General features: G+C 44.4%; 1 protein-coding gene across 1 annotated transcript; it reads left to right on the forward strand.

Moving 5' to 3' along the window:
• The first annotated feature begins 4,118 nt into the window (after positions 1-4,118).
• ZNF831 (zinc finger protein 831) lies at positions 4,119-19,249 on the forward strand. The gene is made up of 7 exons (XM_066624718.1): positions 4,119-4,181; positions 4,408-7,723; positions 7,811-8,616; positions 12,616-12,767; positions 13,550-13,725; positions 17,048-17,136; positions 18,485-19,249. The coding sequence occupies exons 1-7, from the start codon at positions 4,119-4,121 to the stop codon at positions 19,247-19,249; spliced, it is 5,367 nt and encodes a 1,788-aa protein (XP_066480815.1).
• The last annotated feature ends 154 nt before the right edge of the window (positions 19,250-19,403 follow it).

The raw sequence follows: 19,403 nt of genomic DNA on the forward strand, positions 1-19,403 counted from the left end.
CATTTGGCTCTTCCTCTTGGTTTCCACTTTGGTCTACTCTTCCAGAATCTACAACTCATGCTGTCTTTGCCTGTTACCAAGGTACAAGTGAGTCACCTGGCACTCACAGTTCAGCCCCTCCACTCAGGTAGATGTACCGGATTCTAAGGGCCCCTAGAGGTTCTAATTCAGGATCATCAGGGAGTTGTTAAGAACCATTAACAAGCTCCTTGTTTATTAGCTCAGCAAAAGCCTAGGCTTTATCCTCCTTAGAATTCTTACTGCAAAGAGCTAGCCAATTTGAAGTCTATTATGCAAGAGCAGTTAATCCACCTTGAAATTATAATTCCCCAAAACATATTTCCCAATAGCGTATTATTGTTGTTGATGTTGATGTTATACATCTTAGCCTTATCCTGATAATCATTTGACTTATTTATTCAGCAAATTTTCATACTATCCTCATGGTGTACAAAACAGGAACTTTAAAAAATAAGAATGCATTTCATAACAAAAACAATTATAAAATCACAATGGAACAAAACAGTGGCACTTGAAACACCTCAAGTGTTGAGACCTCAAGTAGTAGCACCTGACATTATAACAGTTTGCAGTTCTCTGCTCTTGTTGCAATCCCTGGCTGCTGCTGCTGAAGGGTGCCAGGGAATGGGGGAACCTCATTACATTAGGATGTGGCTAAGCTATACTAGATACTGGGGGGGAGGGGGAAAGAGGAACTAGAAAGCATGGCTGTACTGTTGGCAGCCACCCCATGTTTAATGTAACATCTGGTTTAGACTCAATTAAAATTGGAGCCAGAGTTCCACCTGAAAGATTTACTGTAATGGGACGTCTGCAGTTCTGTGCACTTTCCTGGAAAGAAGTGGGACTTGCATGTGCGTAAACCTGTTTCTTGCATCTCCCTTATGAGGAAAGGCTACATCTTTTGGGCTTTTCAGTCTAGAAAAAAGGCCGCTGAGGGGACACATGACTGAGATGTACAAAATTATGCAAGAGCTGATAGAGTGAATTTAGTTGTTGGCAACCTTCAGTCTCGAAAGACTATGGTATCGCGCTCTGAAAGGTGGTTCTGGAATAGCGTCTAGTGTGGCTGAAAAGGCCGATTCGGGAGTGACAATCCCTTCCACACTGGGAGCAAGTACAGTCTGTCCCTGGCCTGTCTCCCTGGCTATGGGCCTTCCTTCTTTGCCTCTTAGCCTCAGACTGTTGGCCAAGTGTCTCTTCAAACTGGGAAAGGCCATGTTGCACAGCCTGCCTCCAAGCGGGCCGCTCAGAGGCCAGGGTTTCCCACTTGTTGAGGTCCACTCCTAAGGCCTTCAGATCCCTCTTGCAGATGTCCTTGTATCGCAGCTGTGGTCTACCTGTAGGGCGCTTTCCTTGCACGAGTTCTCCATAGAGGAGATCCTTTGGGATCCGGCCATCATCCATTCTCACGACATGACCGAGCCAACGCAGGCGTCTCTGTTTCAGTAGTGCATACATGCTAGGGATTCCAGCACGTTCCAGGACTGTGTTGTTTGAAACTTTGTCCTGCCAGGTGATGCCGAGAATACGTCGGAGGCAGCGCATGTGGAAAGCATTCAGTTTTCTCTCCTGTTGTGAGCAAAGAGTCCATGACTCGCTGCAGTACAGAAGTGTACTCAGGACGCAAGCTCTGTAGACCTGGATCTTGGTATGTTCCGTCAGCTTCTTGTTGGACCAGACTCTCTTTGTGAGTCTGGAAAACGTGGTAGCTGCTTTACCGATGCGTTTGTTTAGCTCGGTATCGAGAGAAAGAGTGTCGGAGATCGTTGAGCCAAGGTACACAAAGTCATGGACAACCTCCAGTTCATGCGCAGAGATTGTAATGCAGGGAGGTAAGTCCACATCCTGAACCATGACCTGTGTTTTCTTCAGGCTGATCGTCAGTCCAAAATCTTGGCAGGCCTTGCTAAAACGAACCATGAGCTGCTGGAGATCTTTGGCAGAGTGGGTAGTGATAGCTGCATCGTCGGCAAAGAGGAAGTCACGCAGACATTTCAGCTGGACTTTGGACTTTGCTCTCAGTCTGGAGAGGTTGAAGAGCTTTCCATCTGATCTGGTCTGGAGATAGATGCCTTCTGTTGTAGTTCCAAAGGCCTGAATAGAGCAGTGATTTTCAACCTTTTTTGTCTCATGGCACTCTGACAAGATACTAAAATTGTCAAGGCACACCATCAGTTTTTTGACAATTGACAAGGCACACTGTGCTGTTGGTGGGGGGCTCACATCCCCCTATGGCCTGAATAATAAATGACCCTCCCCCAAACTCCCGCAGCACATCTCTAGACCATTCATGGCATACCAGTGTGCCATGGCACAGTGGTTGAAAATGGCTGGGATAGAGAGACACCCTCTTTTCCCTCTCATATAATACCAGAACTAGGGGACAGCCATTAAAAGTGAGTGTTGGAAGAGGTAGGAGTTGTCTAAAAGAAAATGCTTCTTTACCTAGCATGTAATTTAGTCTGTGGAACTCATTGCCACAAGATGTGGTGATGGCATCTGGCCTAGAATTTACAGATTTGGAGGAAATGCCCATCACGGGTTACAAGTCATGATAGGTATTGCAAGCTTCTGATTTTAGAAGTAGGCTACTTTAAAATGCCAGATGCCGGGGAGGGCACCAGGACTCAGGTTCTATCTTGCTGTCTTGTGTGCTCCCTGAGGCATCTGGTGGGCCATTGTGAGATACAGAAAGCTGGACTAGAAGGTCCTTCGGCCTGATCCAGTGAGGCTGTTCTTATGTTCTTAACATGCATAGGATAGGCTTGCAAGAATGGCCCCTCCGCCCACTGAAGTTGCATGGGTGGCTTCCTCTCAGGGCAAGTATTGTAATTCAGCTGTATCTGTGCATTGGAAGCAACTAAATGATTGTATCATTCCTCATGCAGAATTATCCACACCAGTGGACGTTGACTAGGAGAAGACCCTGGGAAGCATCTCTCGGATTCTGAGGTGCAGTCTACGTCAGGTTGAAAAGCAAATTGGACCAGCCACAGCACCTCCATGGAGCAATCAGCACGAAATACAAAAGGACCATTGCATGCATGGAGTTGTTCTGTTATCAGTAGCGGCCTCTTTCATTCCAACTGAGGTTATCCTGGTCCTTCCATTGACATGAATGGGAGATGTGGAGTAGCTCTTTGCACATGTGCGTGGAATGTTGAATTGCTACGGATGGCTTTAAGACTAACATTCATAAGGTATAGCCCAAACTTTATTATTACTTTTAGAGTAGTCATAATATTTATTCGAGTTTCTGCCTGCCAAATCCCAGAACCTTCAAGTGGGTAACAATGCATTAAAATGTGTAAAATAACCATCATGTTAACAATTCACTTTTTAAAAAAATAATGCCTGTCAAAGGATCACCTGGTTATGGGAATGTTTATCTATTTTCATGAGGACAGTTTGAGATTGATACAATGTTGGTCTTGAATTTTTGGGCATGTAAAAAATTGTGTAAACATACAGGAAGACTGATGCGGAGGCTAGACTCACTTTGCAACATTGCACCTGGGTGTCTGCAGTAGTTTATGATTTGTAAGTAAAAGCTAGGCAACCCTGCTCAGCTTTTTCAGCTAAAAGCTCAGTCCTGAGCTTACATGATATAGTTAAGGAAACATTGTGGTGATTTGAAGTCCTGGATTATTCATTAAATTTTTACGCTTGCTAGCTTAATATGTTTGATTTGGTTCCCTTTAAAAATAAAAGACTTTCAGATACTGCCATAACAATGTGTTGATTAGTTCATTTCTAACATTTAGGTAGAGCTGGTCCGTGCATGAAGTGACCTGAAAATGTCAGGCTGAGCTGCACCTTGGAGGGCAATGGCAAACTGACAAGGGATAACTGCACCCCCACCTTTTTGCTTTCCCCGGTCCACCACTTGAATTGGCAAAAGGAACCACATGAATGGGCTCTGTGACCCCCACTTCCCATTCATTTTCAGTGAGCAGAAAACAGATTGGGGCAGCCATTAGAGGAAGGGGGAGGGAAGCTGCCATCACCTCCATGTTTCTTAAGAAAGCAACTGAGTGAGCAAAGAGAGGTGGATCACCATGTGATTTTCTTCCAACCCACACAAGGGGACTAGCATGCCCCACTCTTTCTGTTTATTTGAAATAACACAAGGATGGGAGGCAGCACTGGATGTGGAGGTAAGGGAGGAAGTGGGTGAGAAGACAGTCATGTCTCATTGCACTTCTAGATTGCCTCCTTCAGCCCCTCCTGCCTAGGTGGGTTAGAAGGAGGCAGTGGCAGCTACAGTAGCAGGTGTGGTGGATTTTGTGCGCTGCTTCAGGCATGGCTTGGCACGTGCATGCTTCTTAGTCACTACAAGGTGCTGATTTCCAATATAACTGCTTCTGTCTATTTCTCCTGAAGGTGGCTGAGCGTAAACTGATGGAGAACATAAAAGAAATGGAGGCTCAGAGGCATCCTTGTCCCCCGGTTTCGGACGATCAGCTAGTTCAGCTCTCTTGCCTTCAGACCATACCAGCGGCACCAAATCTCTCACTGAGTCCAGTGATTCTCCAGCCAGAACAAGCACTCTCTCAGACTATATACGTGAAAGCCCTCACCATACCATTTTATCAACCTATCCAGTCAGAATGCCTTCAGCGAAACAGCCAGCTGCCCACCAGCCAAACCAGCATCAATTTGGAGAGCAGTAATGTGCCTCTAATCCTGAGCCCACTTTTGAGTTCAGAGCGGGCAGATCAACCTCAAGCACTTGCTCAGAAGCAACCTCGGACAATCAGTATAGTTAGTGGTTTACCAGTCTTGTCACAAACGTCTTCCTCGTGCGCATCACTTGGAAGCCCTGGGAGAACCAAAAGTGCTGGGAAGTACCTCTGTAAACATTGTGGGCGTGACTGCCTGAAGCCCAGTGTTCTTGAGAAACACATGCGCTCACACACAGGGGAGAGGCCTTTTCCATGTACCACGTGTGGCATAGCATTTAAAACTCAAAGCAATCTGTATAAACACAGGAGAACTCAAACACACGTCAACAATGCCAGGCTTCCCTCAGAGTCTGACTGCAGTAGCCCTTTGAAAGAGAACGAGAAGGTCATCGACAGTGGTGGATCTCCACAAACCACAAAAGCCAATAACAGATACTGTGACAACAACTCAAGGGCAGCAACTAAACAAGCCATTTCAGAATCCACTGGTGTCATAACCAGTGAGAAGCACCCACTCAAAACTTCACTGTCAGCAGCAAGTGCTTTGTCCCTTGTCTCTGAAAGTCGGTGGATGACAACTGACAGCTCCTATAATGGAGGGGCAAATCAGAGTGAGAAAGAGGCCATGAAAGATCCAGAGGACCCACCCCAGAGAACAAAGATACAGGAGCAAAGGTCTCCAACAGTCAGACATAGTCAGCTGCAGAGGCAGCAAGCCACGTATTCCGAGAAGCTGTGGGACAGCAGATCTCCAGACTGCAAGCTAAAGAAGTGCGAGAGCACGGACTCGGGGTATCTGTCCCGCTCCGAGAGTGTGGAGCAGCAGATGCTCTCCCCCAGCCCACTCCACAGTGTTTGCAAACACAGCACGGAGTCCGAAGGCGAGACCACTCCTGGCAATAGCAGGTGCACAGCAGGAAATAGCTCAAGAGTGGATTTGGCTGAGAAAGCAGCCGCCACCTCAACGTTGGAGAAGAAGAAGTTAGAAGAGCATATCTCCAAACTGATCTCTCAGAATAAAGCTGTAGTGGATGACAGCCAACTGGACAATGTCAGGCCCAGGAAAACAGTCCTGTCTAAGCAGGGCAGCATCGACTTGCCAATGCCTTACACCTACAAAGACTCCTTCCATTTTGACATACGATCTCTTGACACCAACAGGAAAAAGAACCTTTCTCTTTGCTCGGCCAAGTCTATCTTCACACCTGTAGAGAAACCCAAGCCCTTGTTTTTCTACTCTGTCCCCACTCAGTTCTCAACAACCATAGACTGTGTGCCTGTTACCAGAAGTAACTCTTTGCCATTTGTTGAGAGCACAAGGAGGATGCAGGAGCAAGTGGATAGTTCAAAATTATCTTCTTTCACCAGAATGCCCCCAAACACAGGTTTCTCTGGTTTGTTGCACGGCAACAACTTTGCTACAGGTACAGCCGAGTCTCCTAACAGCCATCCCCGGGCACTTGTCAGGCAGGTGGCCGTTGATGACTTGCCCCAAAGTCGTGTGATAGAGTCTTTGCCGTCTGTGGAAGAGATGAAGAACCCTAAAAAGCCCGGAGCTGGAGGGGAAGGAGCAAACAGCAAGGGTAAGAAATCCAGTCAAAGGAAGCTAAAAATGTTCTCTCAGGAAAAGTGGCAGGTCTATGGGGACGAAACTTTTAAGAAAATCTATCAAAAAATGAAAAGCAATCAAGTGACCAAGAAACCAAAGGGAAATAAGATAGCGGACACTTCAAACCTCCCTTCAGATATCAAGGAAACAGCTATTTGTGAGGCAATTACTGTGCCAAGAGATGGCAGAAGCTCCATAGCCAGGAATCTGGTTACATCCCCAGTAGCCATTTCTCCAAAAATAAACTCTGAAGAGTCGGAAAGCCATTCCATTGGTAGTCCTTTATCACAGAGCGCTTCCTCCCAGGAGAGTTCAAGCAGCTTTGCAGAGTTCACGACAGCATCATACTCAGTCCGTGATTGTGAGCGCAGTGGACGGACTAAAACACTTTTTGGGCAGAGGTGCCAAGAGCTGCATGTGCTGAAGTTGGACCCAAGTGGCAACAGTCAGGCACTGCCTTTAAGTACCAGTGGCGAATTGAGGTTCCAGCTTTGTTGCACCAAAGGCCAAGCACATCATACCCTATTAACTGCTGCTAACCAGCAAAGGTGCAGTGATGAATCAGAGGAGAAATGCTTGCCAGGAGAACGTATTTCAACCAGCATAGGAGAAGACACCAGAGGAAAAGAAAGCTACCCACTTGCACAGGTGGCCGTACCACTGCTCCACAGCAATAGCAGTGAGCTTGTGCAGGAACCCCAAAAGTTGCCCTCGGAGAGAAAAAAGCTGAAAGTGGATGAGCTGAAGAGCAAAGAAAAAGTCATGTTACGAGTCAGTCTTGATCCCAATAACTCAGCAGGCAGAATTGTGGAATTGCTAGACCATTACAAAATTATCAATATTGCTCCAGTATTATCTGTAAACCACTCCGTTAAGGGAGAAAAGCAGACAGTAGTAGCAGGAACGAACACGCCGGGGAGCAGCATGGAATGTGAGAATGGCACCCAACATCCACCCAGGCCTTCCAGTGAGAGAGAGGATTCTGCTCACAATGCTGGTCCAGCAAGTGCATCGGCCCTTTCGTTTTCTGAACATCTTACAACTGAGATCACCAGTGAATACTTCTGTAGCTCCTACACTGTCCAAAAGGTGACAGAAAAAGCTTGTTCCATGATAACAGAGACAAGGATGTCATCTCAGAGTGGAGCCACGACACCGACTTTGTCCCCCATTCAGCCGCAAGTGTTGGATCAAGTCACTCCCCATCCAAAGAGGAATGAATTTCTTCCAAAGTATATCCTAAAATATCCAAAAGAGGGGAATACTGGAGGCATGCCTTTGATAATTGCAGGGAAACAGGAGAATATATCGTGTATTTCTCTGCCAAGCACGTCAGCCGCCACCCCTTATCCTTCCAGTAACAATAGCTCACTTGACACAAAGGCCACCGATGTATTTTTGTGCCCTTTGCAATTGGAACTGAGTCATCCAATCAGAACGACAGAATTAAAATGGGATGTGCGTACAACTTGGAAACCTCTGATGGCTTGTTCACCAACTATCCTAGAAACAACAAATATCACAACCAGAGTAGATGGGAGGCGTCCTCAGCAAATTGCGGGACTAGAGATGAAAGATGCGTGGAAAGGAACCAATAACGGAGACAACTCAGATGATGAACAACCAATGCACGAGGGAGGGGGGAGTGCCATGGTCCTTTCATCACGTGCTCCAGAGAAGAAAATATGCTTTACGTCTATGTATACTGGAGGCTTTTTCATATCGTCAGACATGACAGGGCGGAGTTCGGCTCTGCAGATAATACACTCAGGAAGCAGCTCAATAATATCAGTGTCCTCACTGGTTGAAAGGGCAGCTTTGTGCGGAGACACTGACAAGGAAATGAAGGAATGGGACTCGGATGCTAACGCTTTTCCAGCGTTGCAGGGTCTGCCCTCCTGCTCAGTTTCTAATTCCAGATGCCTTTGCCATTCCTCTGACATGCTGTATTGCCATGTGCTCTGCACTCAACAAAAGGACGTTCATACGCTGTCCCGACTGAGCTTAGGTTCTCGTGCAGGAAACGCAAAAATCCCAAGCTTGATTCCCTTCCCAACTCTAAATGCAGAGCCTCAATTGACTTGGTGTTGCCTAACCAAAAACCTCCCTGTGGAGCAAAAGGAGAAGGAAGACTCGGCTTATTTCTCCCTGCATACCTGCAGGAATGAAAATGCCATTTTGAAAGGCAGTTGCTCCCTTTACAAAGTGAAAAAATCCAGGAGACCTGCTGGTGAAGGCATGATACCTGGACCCTCCAAAGCACCACCTGCTTTTCTGCAGAAGCAGCAGATAGAGAAGGTAATGTCTTTACTCACTTTCCGTCCAAAATCAGGCATGTAATTTTTTTTTTCTTAGAATAAAATGGAAGAATTAATGTGTTCTTATAGCTTAGTGGTGACAATACTAGCCACTTATGGTAGATTCATGTCCTAGGCATTCATTTGCATGTGAACTTCTATGATGAGAAAATTGTTGGGTGGTAGAAAGTTGAATCCTCAATTGTGGTGTGACCCATGGAGAGAATGCAGTCTTTATTGTTGTTGTTGTTATTGTTATTAACAACAACAACAACAACAACAGTATTTATATACCGCTTTTCAACAAAAAGTTCACAAAGCGGTTTACAGAGAAAAATCAAAGAACTAATGGCTCCCTGTCCCAAAAGGGCTCACAATCTAAAAGATACAAAACACCAGCAGACAGCCACTAGAAAAGACACTGCTGGGGTGAGGAGGGCCAGTTACTCCCCTGCTAAATAAAAGAGGAACACCCTCTTGAAAAAGTACCTCTACCCAGTTAGCAGGGGAATTTCATTCATGAATTTCATTCATGGTATGAAATTGTTTCTCTAACAGAGGGTGGCCAACCTTTCAACTTCAGAGCACCTGGACCTTTAACAATTGTGTAGAGGAGGGAATTTCAGCAGGTGCAACTTGTCATCTGTTAAAGGTTCAGGACCCCTAAAGTTGAAAGGTTGGCCACCCCTATTCTAACAGCACACTCCTATGCATAACTACTCAGAAGTAAGTTCCATTGTGTTTAATGAGACTTACTGCCAGGAAAGGTTTTGTAGGATTGCAGCCTTATGGTCCTATGTTGGGTCAAACTGGGATTCAGGGCACACACACATTGGTACAGCATTATGTACCAGTGATTTTCAATCTTTTTCATCTCATGGCACACTGACAAGGTGCTAAAATTGTCACGGCACACTATCAGTTTTCTGACAATTGACAAGGCACACTGTGCTGTTGTGGGGGGGGGGCTTACATCCCCCAGTGGCCCTACTAATAAATGATCCCCCCCCCAAATCCCCAAGGCACACTTGTGGATCATTCATGGCACACCAATGTGCCCCAGCACAATGGTTAAAAATGGCTGATGTAGACATTATGTTGTGCAAATGGGGGGGGGGGCAGACCAGAGCATACTAGCCACACACCAATGCCAACATGTTTGCTGGCCATGCCCCCATGTGTCCCTATGCAAAGAACTTACCTGAAATATCTGTAGAGGGCTGTATGTGTTGTTGCTGCTGCCCAGAATGGCTCTCATGGCACGTGGAAGGGGCTGGTTACACAGCATTTTGCGGTGCCTGCAATACTTACCATGCTGCCCCCTATAGCTCTGCTACTGACTGAGAATAAACCATTTTCAACAAATTCTGTTTAAATTATAGCACGTGTGTGTAGTTTCAACAGAGCCCTTTTTCTCATCTCTCCTCCTCAGCACAGGTATATAAGCAGGCAGTTGGAGAACAGGCATGTTTCTATATCCCTCTCCCTCCACTTGGTCAAATTACACAAGGAAGCAAGGAGAAATGGCACTCTTTTTTTTCTCTGTGGGGAAGGATCATAGTTCTGTGTTTCTCTACTTGTAGATTTAATTAGGAACTTTTAATTGGAGTTGTAAGAGGGTATACAGGGTTGTTCAGATGGTTGTAAATGTTGATAGCCGACAAGAGATTTATCTGTTTACATTTCAACTAAAGATGTGGTCAGAGCACAAGTACATAAAATAGGATGTTCCAAGACAGATGTCTATGAACAACCTGGCATCATTCTTCCAGGATCCAATTGACAGACTTAGGCCCAAATCCTAACCAGCTTTCCAGCACTGGCATAGCTGTGCCAATGGGACGTGTGCTGCGTCCTGTAGTTGGGTGGCACTCACGTAGGCCTCCTCAAAATAAGGGAATGTTTGGTCCCTTATCTTGGAGCTGCATTGTCCTTATGTTGATGCTGGAAAGTGAGTTAGGATTGCACCTTTAATTTAACCTTTAAAGCCTTTCCACGTGTCTGGTTTTCAACATGTTTCAAATGCCAGTACTCATAAGGCTGATCAAAGCTCAGAACCACTCTGAGATTGGGACTATGTGATGTTCCTGTTTGCTTCAGAGTTTAGTTTCTGGAGAAAAAAAAGTGCATGAACAGTGATTAAAATCTTCACAGGGTGTTGGTAGCCTATCTGTGGCATGGTTTCCGCAAGTGGCCCTAGAGGCAGGGTGTTGTGACATACTTAGATGAATGCAGGAAGGTTTGTAGTCTGGTTAGCACAGAGTCATGCCTGCACTCCTGCATGAACATAATATGTGTGGACACATGAAGTTGTCTTCTGCAGAGTTGGATCATTGGTCCATCCAGCTTAGCATTGTCTGCTCTGACCAGTAGCAATTTTGCAGGGTTCCAGGCGAACATCTTTCACATTCCTTCCTGGAGATGCCAGGGGTTGAATGGGGGCACCTTCTACATCAAGACATGTTATTTGTCACTGATCTATGACCACATCCCCTTACCTTTCCCATGCTACACTCTTGCCTTGAAATAATACACTAGATGCTAAAACATCCCAAGGTACCATGTGTATATGCTGCAGTGAGCACTTTAGAGGCACACTTTCACACTTTGGACTTGAGTTGTGGCATACAAAAAAATTGGCTTCCAGTGCTGTGGGGAAACTTGCCATTCATTACATAGGCTGTCACCAGCTAGGAAAGTTTTTCAACACAAGCCACATTGGAAACTGTCCAGTACAGTACATCATTGCTTAATCCAGTGGTTCCCAAACTGCGAGCCATGGCTCCCCAGGGAGCCATAGAATCCATGTGAATTCCATGGAATCCTTGCCACCCTATACAAAGGATTAGCTCTAATGGGGAGCCAGGGCCGATGGCCCAGTAGGTCAAGAAGCCATCACTTGAAAATGTTTGGAAACCACAGGTGTAATCCATTCTTGGGCTGGTTTTTTAAATGCCAGGTTGAATCATAAATAAATGAGTTTGTACTGACAATGAATCAAGCTGAGGCTTGGGTTTGAATCTTCTGAACTACTGGATGAAGAGTGAAGAAGTGCAAGGAAATGCTGCATCCTCTGATGATGCTTGTTTAGAATGCACTCATAGATCCTCTGTCAGGATCCTTGGCTCTGAGAGCTGGCCAAGACCTGGAGTACACAAGGTGGGTAGCCACCAGGTGGGTAGCCAGGTAGCTGTCAGTGTAGAGGGATGTTCAAGTGACCTCCCTTATCCCAGACTAAGAATTGCAATGGAACTAGGAGCAAAGGATTGGCTCTCTGGATCAGGGACATGCGGTGGGTGGGGAGGCAGGTGAGGCCGAACTTCCCTACCGGAGTCCTTCGGAAAGCAGCGTTCTTGTGCGTGGCTTGTGAGTGCTTGTGCGCCTCACATGGTGGTGGCGTTTTTTGAAAGACTCCAGTAGGGAGACTCTGCCTCACTTGGCTCCCCACCCACCACCATGTCCCTGCTCTGGATCTGCCTGATGCTTAGGTTTCTGGGCTTGGGTCCTATGGGCGGGGCTCAAACTGCTCTGGTTGTACAGTACAGGAAGCAGAATCAGTGCCACCCTTGAAAGATACATGTTCTGTCCATATATTTGGAGTGTGCTTGTGTTCACTGTCAGAGATTCTGAGGAAGAGAGGAAAGAAACAATGCACTCACTTGGGCTTCCTGTCTGTGCTCCATTGTTTAGCTTATGTCCAAAGGTCCTCACACAATCATGTCACAGCTTATCTGCATCTAGACTGAAAACAAAAAAACTTCACCAAGGTAGAAAATAAGTGGTTGACCATGCACAAAATAGTTGTGTGAACTGTCCCTCTCAGTTTAAATAAGAACAACTGGTTTGTACATGGGGAAAATCTTACTAGAACAGGTCATTTTAAAAATATCTTTCTAATATAAATAACTTCTGGAAAATGTTCCATAATGTTCTTGTGTATTGGACTGTATTTGTCATATCTTCAGCTTGCGGTTTTATTTTGTCTGTTGCCACTTCACAGCTGAACTTTCCAACAGCCAGAGGTGATGAACTGTTGGAAAACATTGCAGAGCAAGAGAAAGCAAGAGGAACGCTTTGCAAAACAAGAGAACTCACAGCGCATAAAGCCAAGAGGGGTTGTAAAAGGAGAAAGGTGAAGATCAACCACAGACGGTAAGAGGCATAACTTTTTAGTCTTAATCTAACAGAAAATTTTTTTTCCTTTGATATGTGCAGCATTAAGGAAATTAAAGTTACCGCAGCATGTAATTTAACCCAAATCTTGTGCATGTGGTTATTCTAAAAAATGCAGTAAGAAAACCCTAGAAAAAACAATGATGTGTTCCCCTTTAAGAAGTTCACAAAGTAAAAAGGTACTTTGTTTGAGAATATTCATAACCCTTTGTTGGTTGAAGCTTTTCAAGAGAGATCAAAAATCAATCAATATATTTTTCACGTTCTTATACTGCCTTTCCTCCAAAGAGTTCAGGGCGGTGTACACAGCTGCTCCCCACCTTTGTCCTCACAACAACCCTGTGAGGTAGGTGAAGCTGAGAGAAAGTGACTAATCCAAGGTCACCCAGGAAGCTTCATGGCTGAGGGGGGATTTGAACCTGATTCTTCCAGGTCTAAGTCCACCTCTCTAATCACTACGCCACCCTGGCTACCTGCTTTTGCTTGGATGAACCCATAAATGGAACATTTTGTTCTTTTATTTTACAAATGAAAATACTTCAGACATGAAAATAAGAGGAGAGTTTTCATTTTTGAGTGATCATTCTGGTAAAATATGAAAAGCAATCTCGTAGATATAAATAGATTCTCTTTTCAGAAGAAATTTTGGAATTGTTTCTATTCAAACACTTATAAATTTGTCAGACCTATGAAAGGTGAATCATGAAAGGGGCCATAAGGCAGTTTAAAAAAAATAAAAATTAACTTTTTTTCCTGCACAGATATAAGGGGAATTGTGTTCACAAACATATTCCGCTAAAAACCAGCAGGCTGAGCAAGCAGTACTGGCTAACAAACAGGGCTGTGGATACACCAAAAAGGCTTCACTCTCGTCCCCACAGACCTGGCAGCCATAAGTGTTGTGGAAAATGCCCCTGTCTTCCAACAACTTCACAAGGTAAGGGTGGGGTAGCTTTCCAGTTCCTTTTCCGAAGCACATCACTACTTCAATTGCAGGAGGTCTGGTCTAGAGGGTAGAGCCTCCATTTGCCTGAAGATAACATCCGAAGGTCGCCAGTTCGAGGCCACCGGCACCGTGCGACCTTGAAGCAGCTGACAAGCTGAGCCGAGTTATTCCATCTGCTCTGAGCGTGGGAGGATGGAGGCCAGAATGTGAAACCAGATCAAGAAAGTAACACCTGAATGTTGTGGTTCTTGTAAGATAGAACATTCTTTCAAATTGTAAAAGTCCCTACGGGGATTTAATAAGCCTGCCTATGTAAACCGCCTTGAATAAAGACCAAGAAAGGCGGTATATAAATACCTGTATTATTATTATTATCCAGTACTAAGAGCCCAATCCTATCTAACTTTCCAGTGCCGATGCAGCTGAAATGCAGCCACTAGGTAAAGGAACAAATGTTCCCTTACCTTGACAAGGCCTCTGTGACTTGACAAGGCCCACCACCTCAGGATGCAGCACATGCTCCTTTGGCACACCTGCATCAGAGCTGGAAAGTTGGAAAGGATTGGGCCCTAAATTGCCATGTGGCAATGCTGTGGTGCTGACTTTCACCAAAAGGATGCAGTAACCAGTAACACCTAGCAGATGGAGCTGAGATGCTATTCAGAATTATCAGCTTGCACCCTGAAGCCCTCCTCCCCATACTTCACTGCCTTCAATCTGGGAAATTTTGCATGTTGGTTGGAGTCACTTAGCAAACAAAGCAACAAAAAATCCCTGATCATGATCTAGCTAGACCAGGGCTATCAAACTCATTTCATACTGCGGGCCAAATAGCATTCATGGAGCCTGCTGGGGGTCAGAAGTGACATCATTAAGCAGGAAGTGATGTTATTAAGCAGATGATGGCCAGAAATAAACACTCTGTTCACACATAGAAAATTAGCTGCAAATACCTGAAGAGAAAATGTGCAAATCATTTTTCATAATTTCAAGATATGAGAGAGCCTAATTATTACACTGGGAGAGCCCAATTATTATGCACACTGCCCTTTAAGCAGTAGTGCTTCTGCCATGGCATCACTTTGCAGCTCCATGGCTGAGAGGTGGCCTGCAAAGTGATACCTCAGCAGAAGCTGTATGGTGGTCTGTATGATAATGGGCTCTCCTAGCACCTTGGCAGCATCTCCCTCTCTCAACCCTCTTGATCTGCCCCTTCCCCAATGGTGTTCCTTCTCTTCTGAGGCCTCCTTCTGTCTCTTCCTCCCACCTTCCCAGAGTCTTGGCAGAAGCAGTGCTGCTGAAAGGGCAGCACTGAGAGCCCAATTATCACAGGAACTGGATAAAAGAGCTTCTGGGGGCCACATCTAGCCTCCATGCTTTATGTTTTGACACCCCTGAGCTAGACTGTTCCTATCTTAAGCTACTTACTTTGCTCAGAACTATTTTCTTGAAGACCTAAACACAGCCTTTGTTTGGTCTGTGGAATTTTCAGCTTCTGAAAATACAGTTCAGCAGCTAGAACTGGCCTGTTTTCTTATCCATACTTAAGTGCAGACATTTCATACACCATTCACTTACTAGACAGCTGGACAGCAGTTTCTCAGTTGTTGCCCAAAGCGAGAACTGAATGATGATGCAGTGTAGAGGACGTTTTTCATATCAGTATTCTATTGACAAAGAGATTGTTGACATTTTCATCCACCTTCCTTCTCCCCTTGGATATTTATCTGTCCCCTTCACTCCTGCACTTCAGGTGTGGGAATAACTTTGCTTTTGAAAGGCTTGAGGCTGTATTAGAGGGAATTAGATTGCAGCTGTCCTGCTCATTATTTGTTCTATTGGCCATATTTTGATTCTTTTCAGCTGCTTTACTTGGTCTTTGACTATTGTTTTTATTATCTTTAGTGGTTTTTATGTAGTATTCAATCATTTCTAAGGTCAGCAGGTTTGGATGTTACTGACGCAAACAAGATATAAGTGTTTACAATAAATGAATACAGGTATGAGTCTCTTAGCAATGTTCTGACCAATAACGGACCACATACGTGACTGTCCATCACTGGTTTTCTGTACAGTAGCTGAAAACTTCTTACCTTTGTGTTGGTGATGTTGGCAGTAGGAGGCCTGAGTGGCCCCTTCCAGTTGTGCTGGGCCTCAGAATGGCCCACAGAAGCCTCCAGAAGTTAATTCTGATTTTTGGAAACCTACTTCCAGTTTGCTGTCGAAAACCAGAAGTAGCTTCCAGATGCTTCTGCTGGCCATTCTGAGGTCCATGGAGGCTCGGTGCAACCCGGAAGAGGTATCTGGGGCCTCCTAATGACAACACCAGCAGCACAAACACAACACCACCAACACAAAGGATTTTGCATAATGACATAATCACTTAATGATGGGGTTTAGAGAATGTATTCCCATTGTTAAGCGACATACCTGTGCATGAAATTTTTGATCAAGTTTGGAATATATATATATTTTTTCCTAGTCTTCAACAGGAAGAGGGTGAATACTGAGAAAGTAATATCTTTTTTTTGCTCCTGTAGCAGAACGACTGAGACAAATTAATATGGACATCCATCTGGCCTTTTTGAAAGGATGCTTTTGTTTCTAATTATGTGTACTTCTTTACTGTTTGTTATAACTTCAGTCAAACATTAAATGGGTACCACTATTTGGTCTAATCCACACACACATAGACTGAACATTTGCTTGGCACAATGATCTTATTTGCTTTTGTGGCAGCAAAAGTATGTCAGTCCTGTCTGGTTGTGCATGTGAATTTCAGCAAAGAAATTCATTGTATGGTTTCTTCTGCAATATTATTTTTACAGATGCTCTGAATATAATTGAATGCCACAGGGCTTTATACATATTTTGGGTGGTTTCATTTTTGCTCAGATTGGCACAAATTACTGTCTGAATTAGCTGTGCAGTCTCAGTTGAGCACTTAGAGCTGTGGAACATGCAGCACCAAATATGTAGGTTGTTCCCAAACATACCCTGGTCATGGCGCCAAAATACCCTCCCACGGTTCCTGGTCATGGTTAGCACCATAGGGGGATGAGATGGCTGCCAGAATTCCTCCTAGATTGTGTGAGTTCTCAGCCCTATCAAGATGATGGTACCTGGGAGAGCTGGCCCCCCAGCACATAGTTTGGGAACCACTGGTTTAGGTAATGAGTTTGAGGAACATTACCTATGAAATAAAACCTAACCAGAGATGTGAAAGTTGTTTGCCCGATTGCCAGAAACAGAAATATCACAACATGCATCTTCCTGCTAATGAAGCTGATATCATTGTTCTTTTCCCAAACAGGAAACAACCCATGTCTACAACAGGAAGCATCTTGCAACATAGCCGATAAAGCAGCCTTCCACGTGCCCAAAAAGAACTGGATGAAAGAAGTAAGGAGTACCTTTGGAACAACACATCTTTTGACAACTCAACTAACCTTAAGCAAACTTTTGCTTGAAGCAAAAAAGCAAAAAAGTTTGCTTAAAGTTAGTTGAGTTGTCAGAAGATATTGAGTGGTCAAGTAGAGGATAAACTAATCATTTGCCAATGAACAGTTATAATACTTGTGAAAAGGACATTCATCTTGGTAGTGCTGTAACAGAATGAGCTGAAGAGAAACAGAAGAGAGTCTACGTGTAGACTTGGGTTGAGAAGGATCATTGCAGGAAATGCTGGGAAGGACAAGGTTGTAGCTGTGCTAAAGAAGGCATATCCCAAGTAGAGTGCAGCAACAAGCAGAGTCACAAACATGTTTTGGCTTTTCCGGGATTGCTGTGAGGCTTAGGGATAGTCGAAGGTGAGCACATCTGAAAAAAAATTACTTTGGATGGAACATAATTCCACCCTTCTGTCTCTGGGCTAAATTCTGATACCATCATAGGTATTATTATTATTTATTATTATTATTATTATTAACAATAATATTTATATACAGCTTTTCAATAAAAAGCTCACAAAGCGGTTTAAAGAGAAAATCAAATAACTAATAGTTCCCTGTCCCAAAAGGACTCACAACCTAAAAAGATACAAAAGAACACCAGCAGACAGCCACTAGAAAAGACACTACCGGGGTGAGGAGGGCCAGTTACTCTCCCCCTGCTAAATAAGAGAGGAGCACCCACTTGAAAAAAGCACCTTTTACCCAGTTAGCAGGAGTATCATAAAATTAGTATCCTGATGAAAAAGGCAAAAAACCAACAGCCTATTTATTGTGTACAAATGTGCGGTCAGGAAATCCTTAATTCTGTAATTATTACTGTAGGTTACAGTCTATTTTTAAAAAAATGCAGATTCGTTTTTTTACATAACATTGACTTCATGCTTTTGATTGGAGGTATGACAAGAAAGGAAATGTTATAGGGACCTTTGTCAGCAGTTCACCCACAGCCCACGGGCAATATTTATATTCTTCTTGCAAGGTGAATGTTGTCAGGGATGCTCTGAATGGAACCCAATCTCATGAATGAGTGGGGGAGGGTACCAAGATCCACACAGTTGCCACTAAAAATAGCAGGTTTCATATGGTCTTCAACCCACTAGGTGTCTGCCAAAAGTCAGTTTGATATTATTTAACATCCTTTGAACATGCCCCCAGCAGAATTCTGAGAGAGATCATCATGGATACAGTCAGTATAACTCACTACTTAATTTTCCACAATAAGGTCAGTTGCTTGGATTTGAAAGTGTCATAGGATAGAATGACTTGATAATCTCTCTCTCTCTCTCTCTCTCTCATAGGATGTTTCTAAGCCTACTAATGAACAGTCAAGTGACATCCTCTCCCTTCAGGGAATTGCTGTAGTTCCAGCTGTGCCAATGGCATCATATTCCTCTGCACTAGCCAGCAGCCTGGATGTTTGCTCCTTGGGAAAACTTCAGAAAGAGCCATGGTCAGACACTCCTCCTGACCATTCTTGGCCTTCCACTGGGATATGCAGTGTCGACTTCATTGATACAGGCAAGATCCATTCACATCAAAATGTGGGTTCAGAGGTTACTAGTCCTATTTTTGCAGAGTTAAAAACAGACTGCAAAGATGCACCTCATGCAGAACCAAAATGCCAAAGTGTTACTGTCTTAAAGCCACCTGTCCCCATCACTGGAAGCAAAGTACCCGCAGGTGAGGATCTGTCTCCCTCTTTCACAGAGCAACTTGCTCCAACCTTCCAGACTTCGTGTCCTATTTCATTTGGATCAAAGATGTTTTCTGAGCCATCAGCTTCAAGTAATTGTTTACCTGTTTTAAGGCATGTTGAGGAGACAAGCAACTCTACCGCCTATCTTGAATGCTCAGACAAGAACAGCAGTTTCGTGCAACCAGATGACCAACAAGGAGAACCTTGTGAAACTGGACTTCCTGCTTTCAGGAAGGTCTCAGCTAACTCTGGAATATTGCCCAGATCTTTCAAAAAACAGAGTCTGGAAATGACAAACAAACAGACTTGTGTGGAATATGACGACACAAGCAGTGATGATGAAGATAGGCTAATTATTGAAATATAATTAATAGCTCATTTGCTATTGAAGATTTTACATACTGGGGCATGAGTGTCCGGAAATGCCATAAGACCAACCAACCATCATTTTCTGATGCACCTTAAGAGTGGAAAAGCCATCCCTGCCCTCATCAGACAATATATGAATCTTTGCCAAGGAT

The sequence above is a fragment of the Tiliqua scincoides genome, chromosome 4 (genome assembly GCF_035046505.1).
Source record: "Tiliqua scincoides isolate rTilSci1 chromosome 4, rTilSci1.hap2, whole genome shotgun sequence".
NCBI lineage: Eukaryota > Metazoa > Chordata > Lepidosauria > Squamata > Scincidae > Tiliqua > Tiliqua scincoides.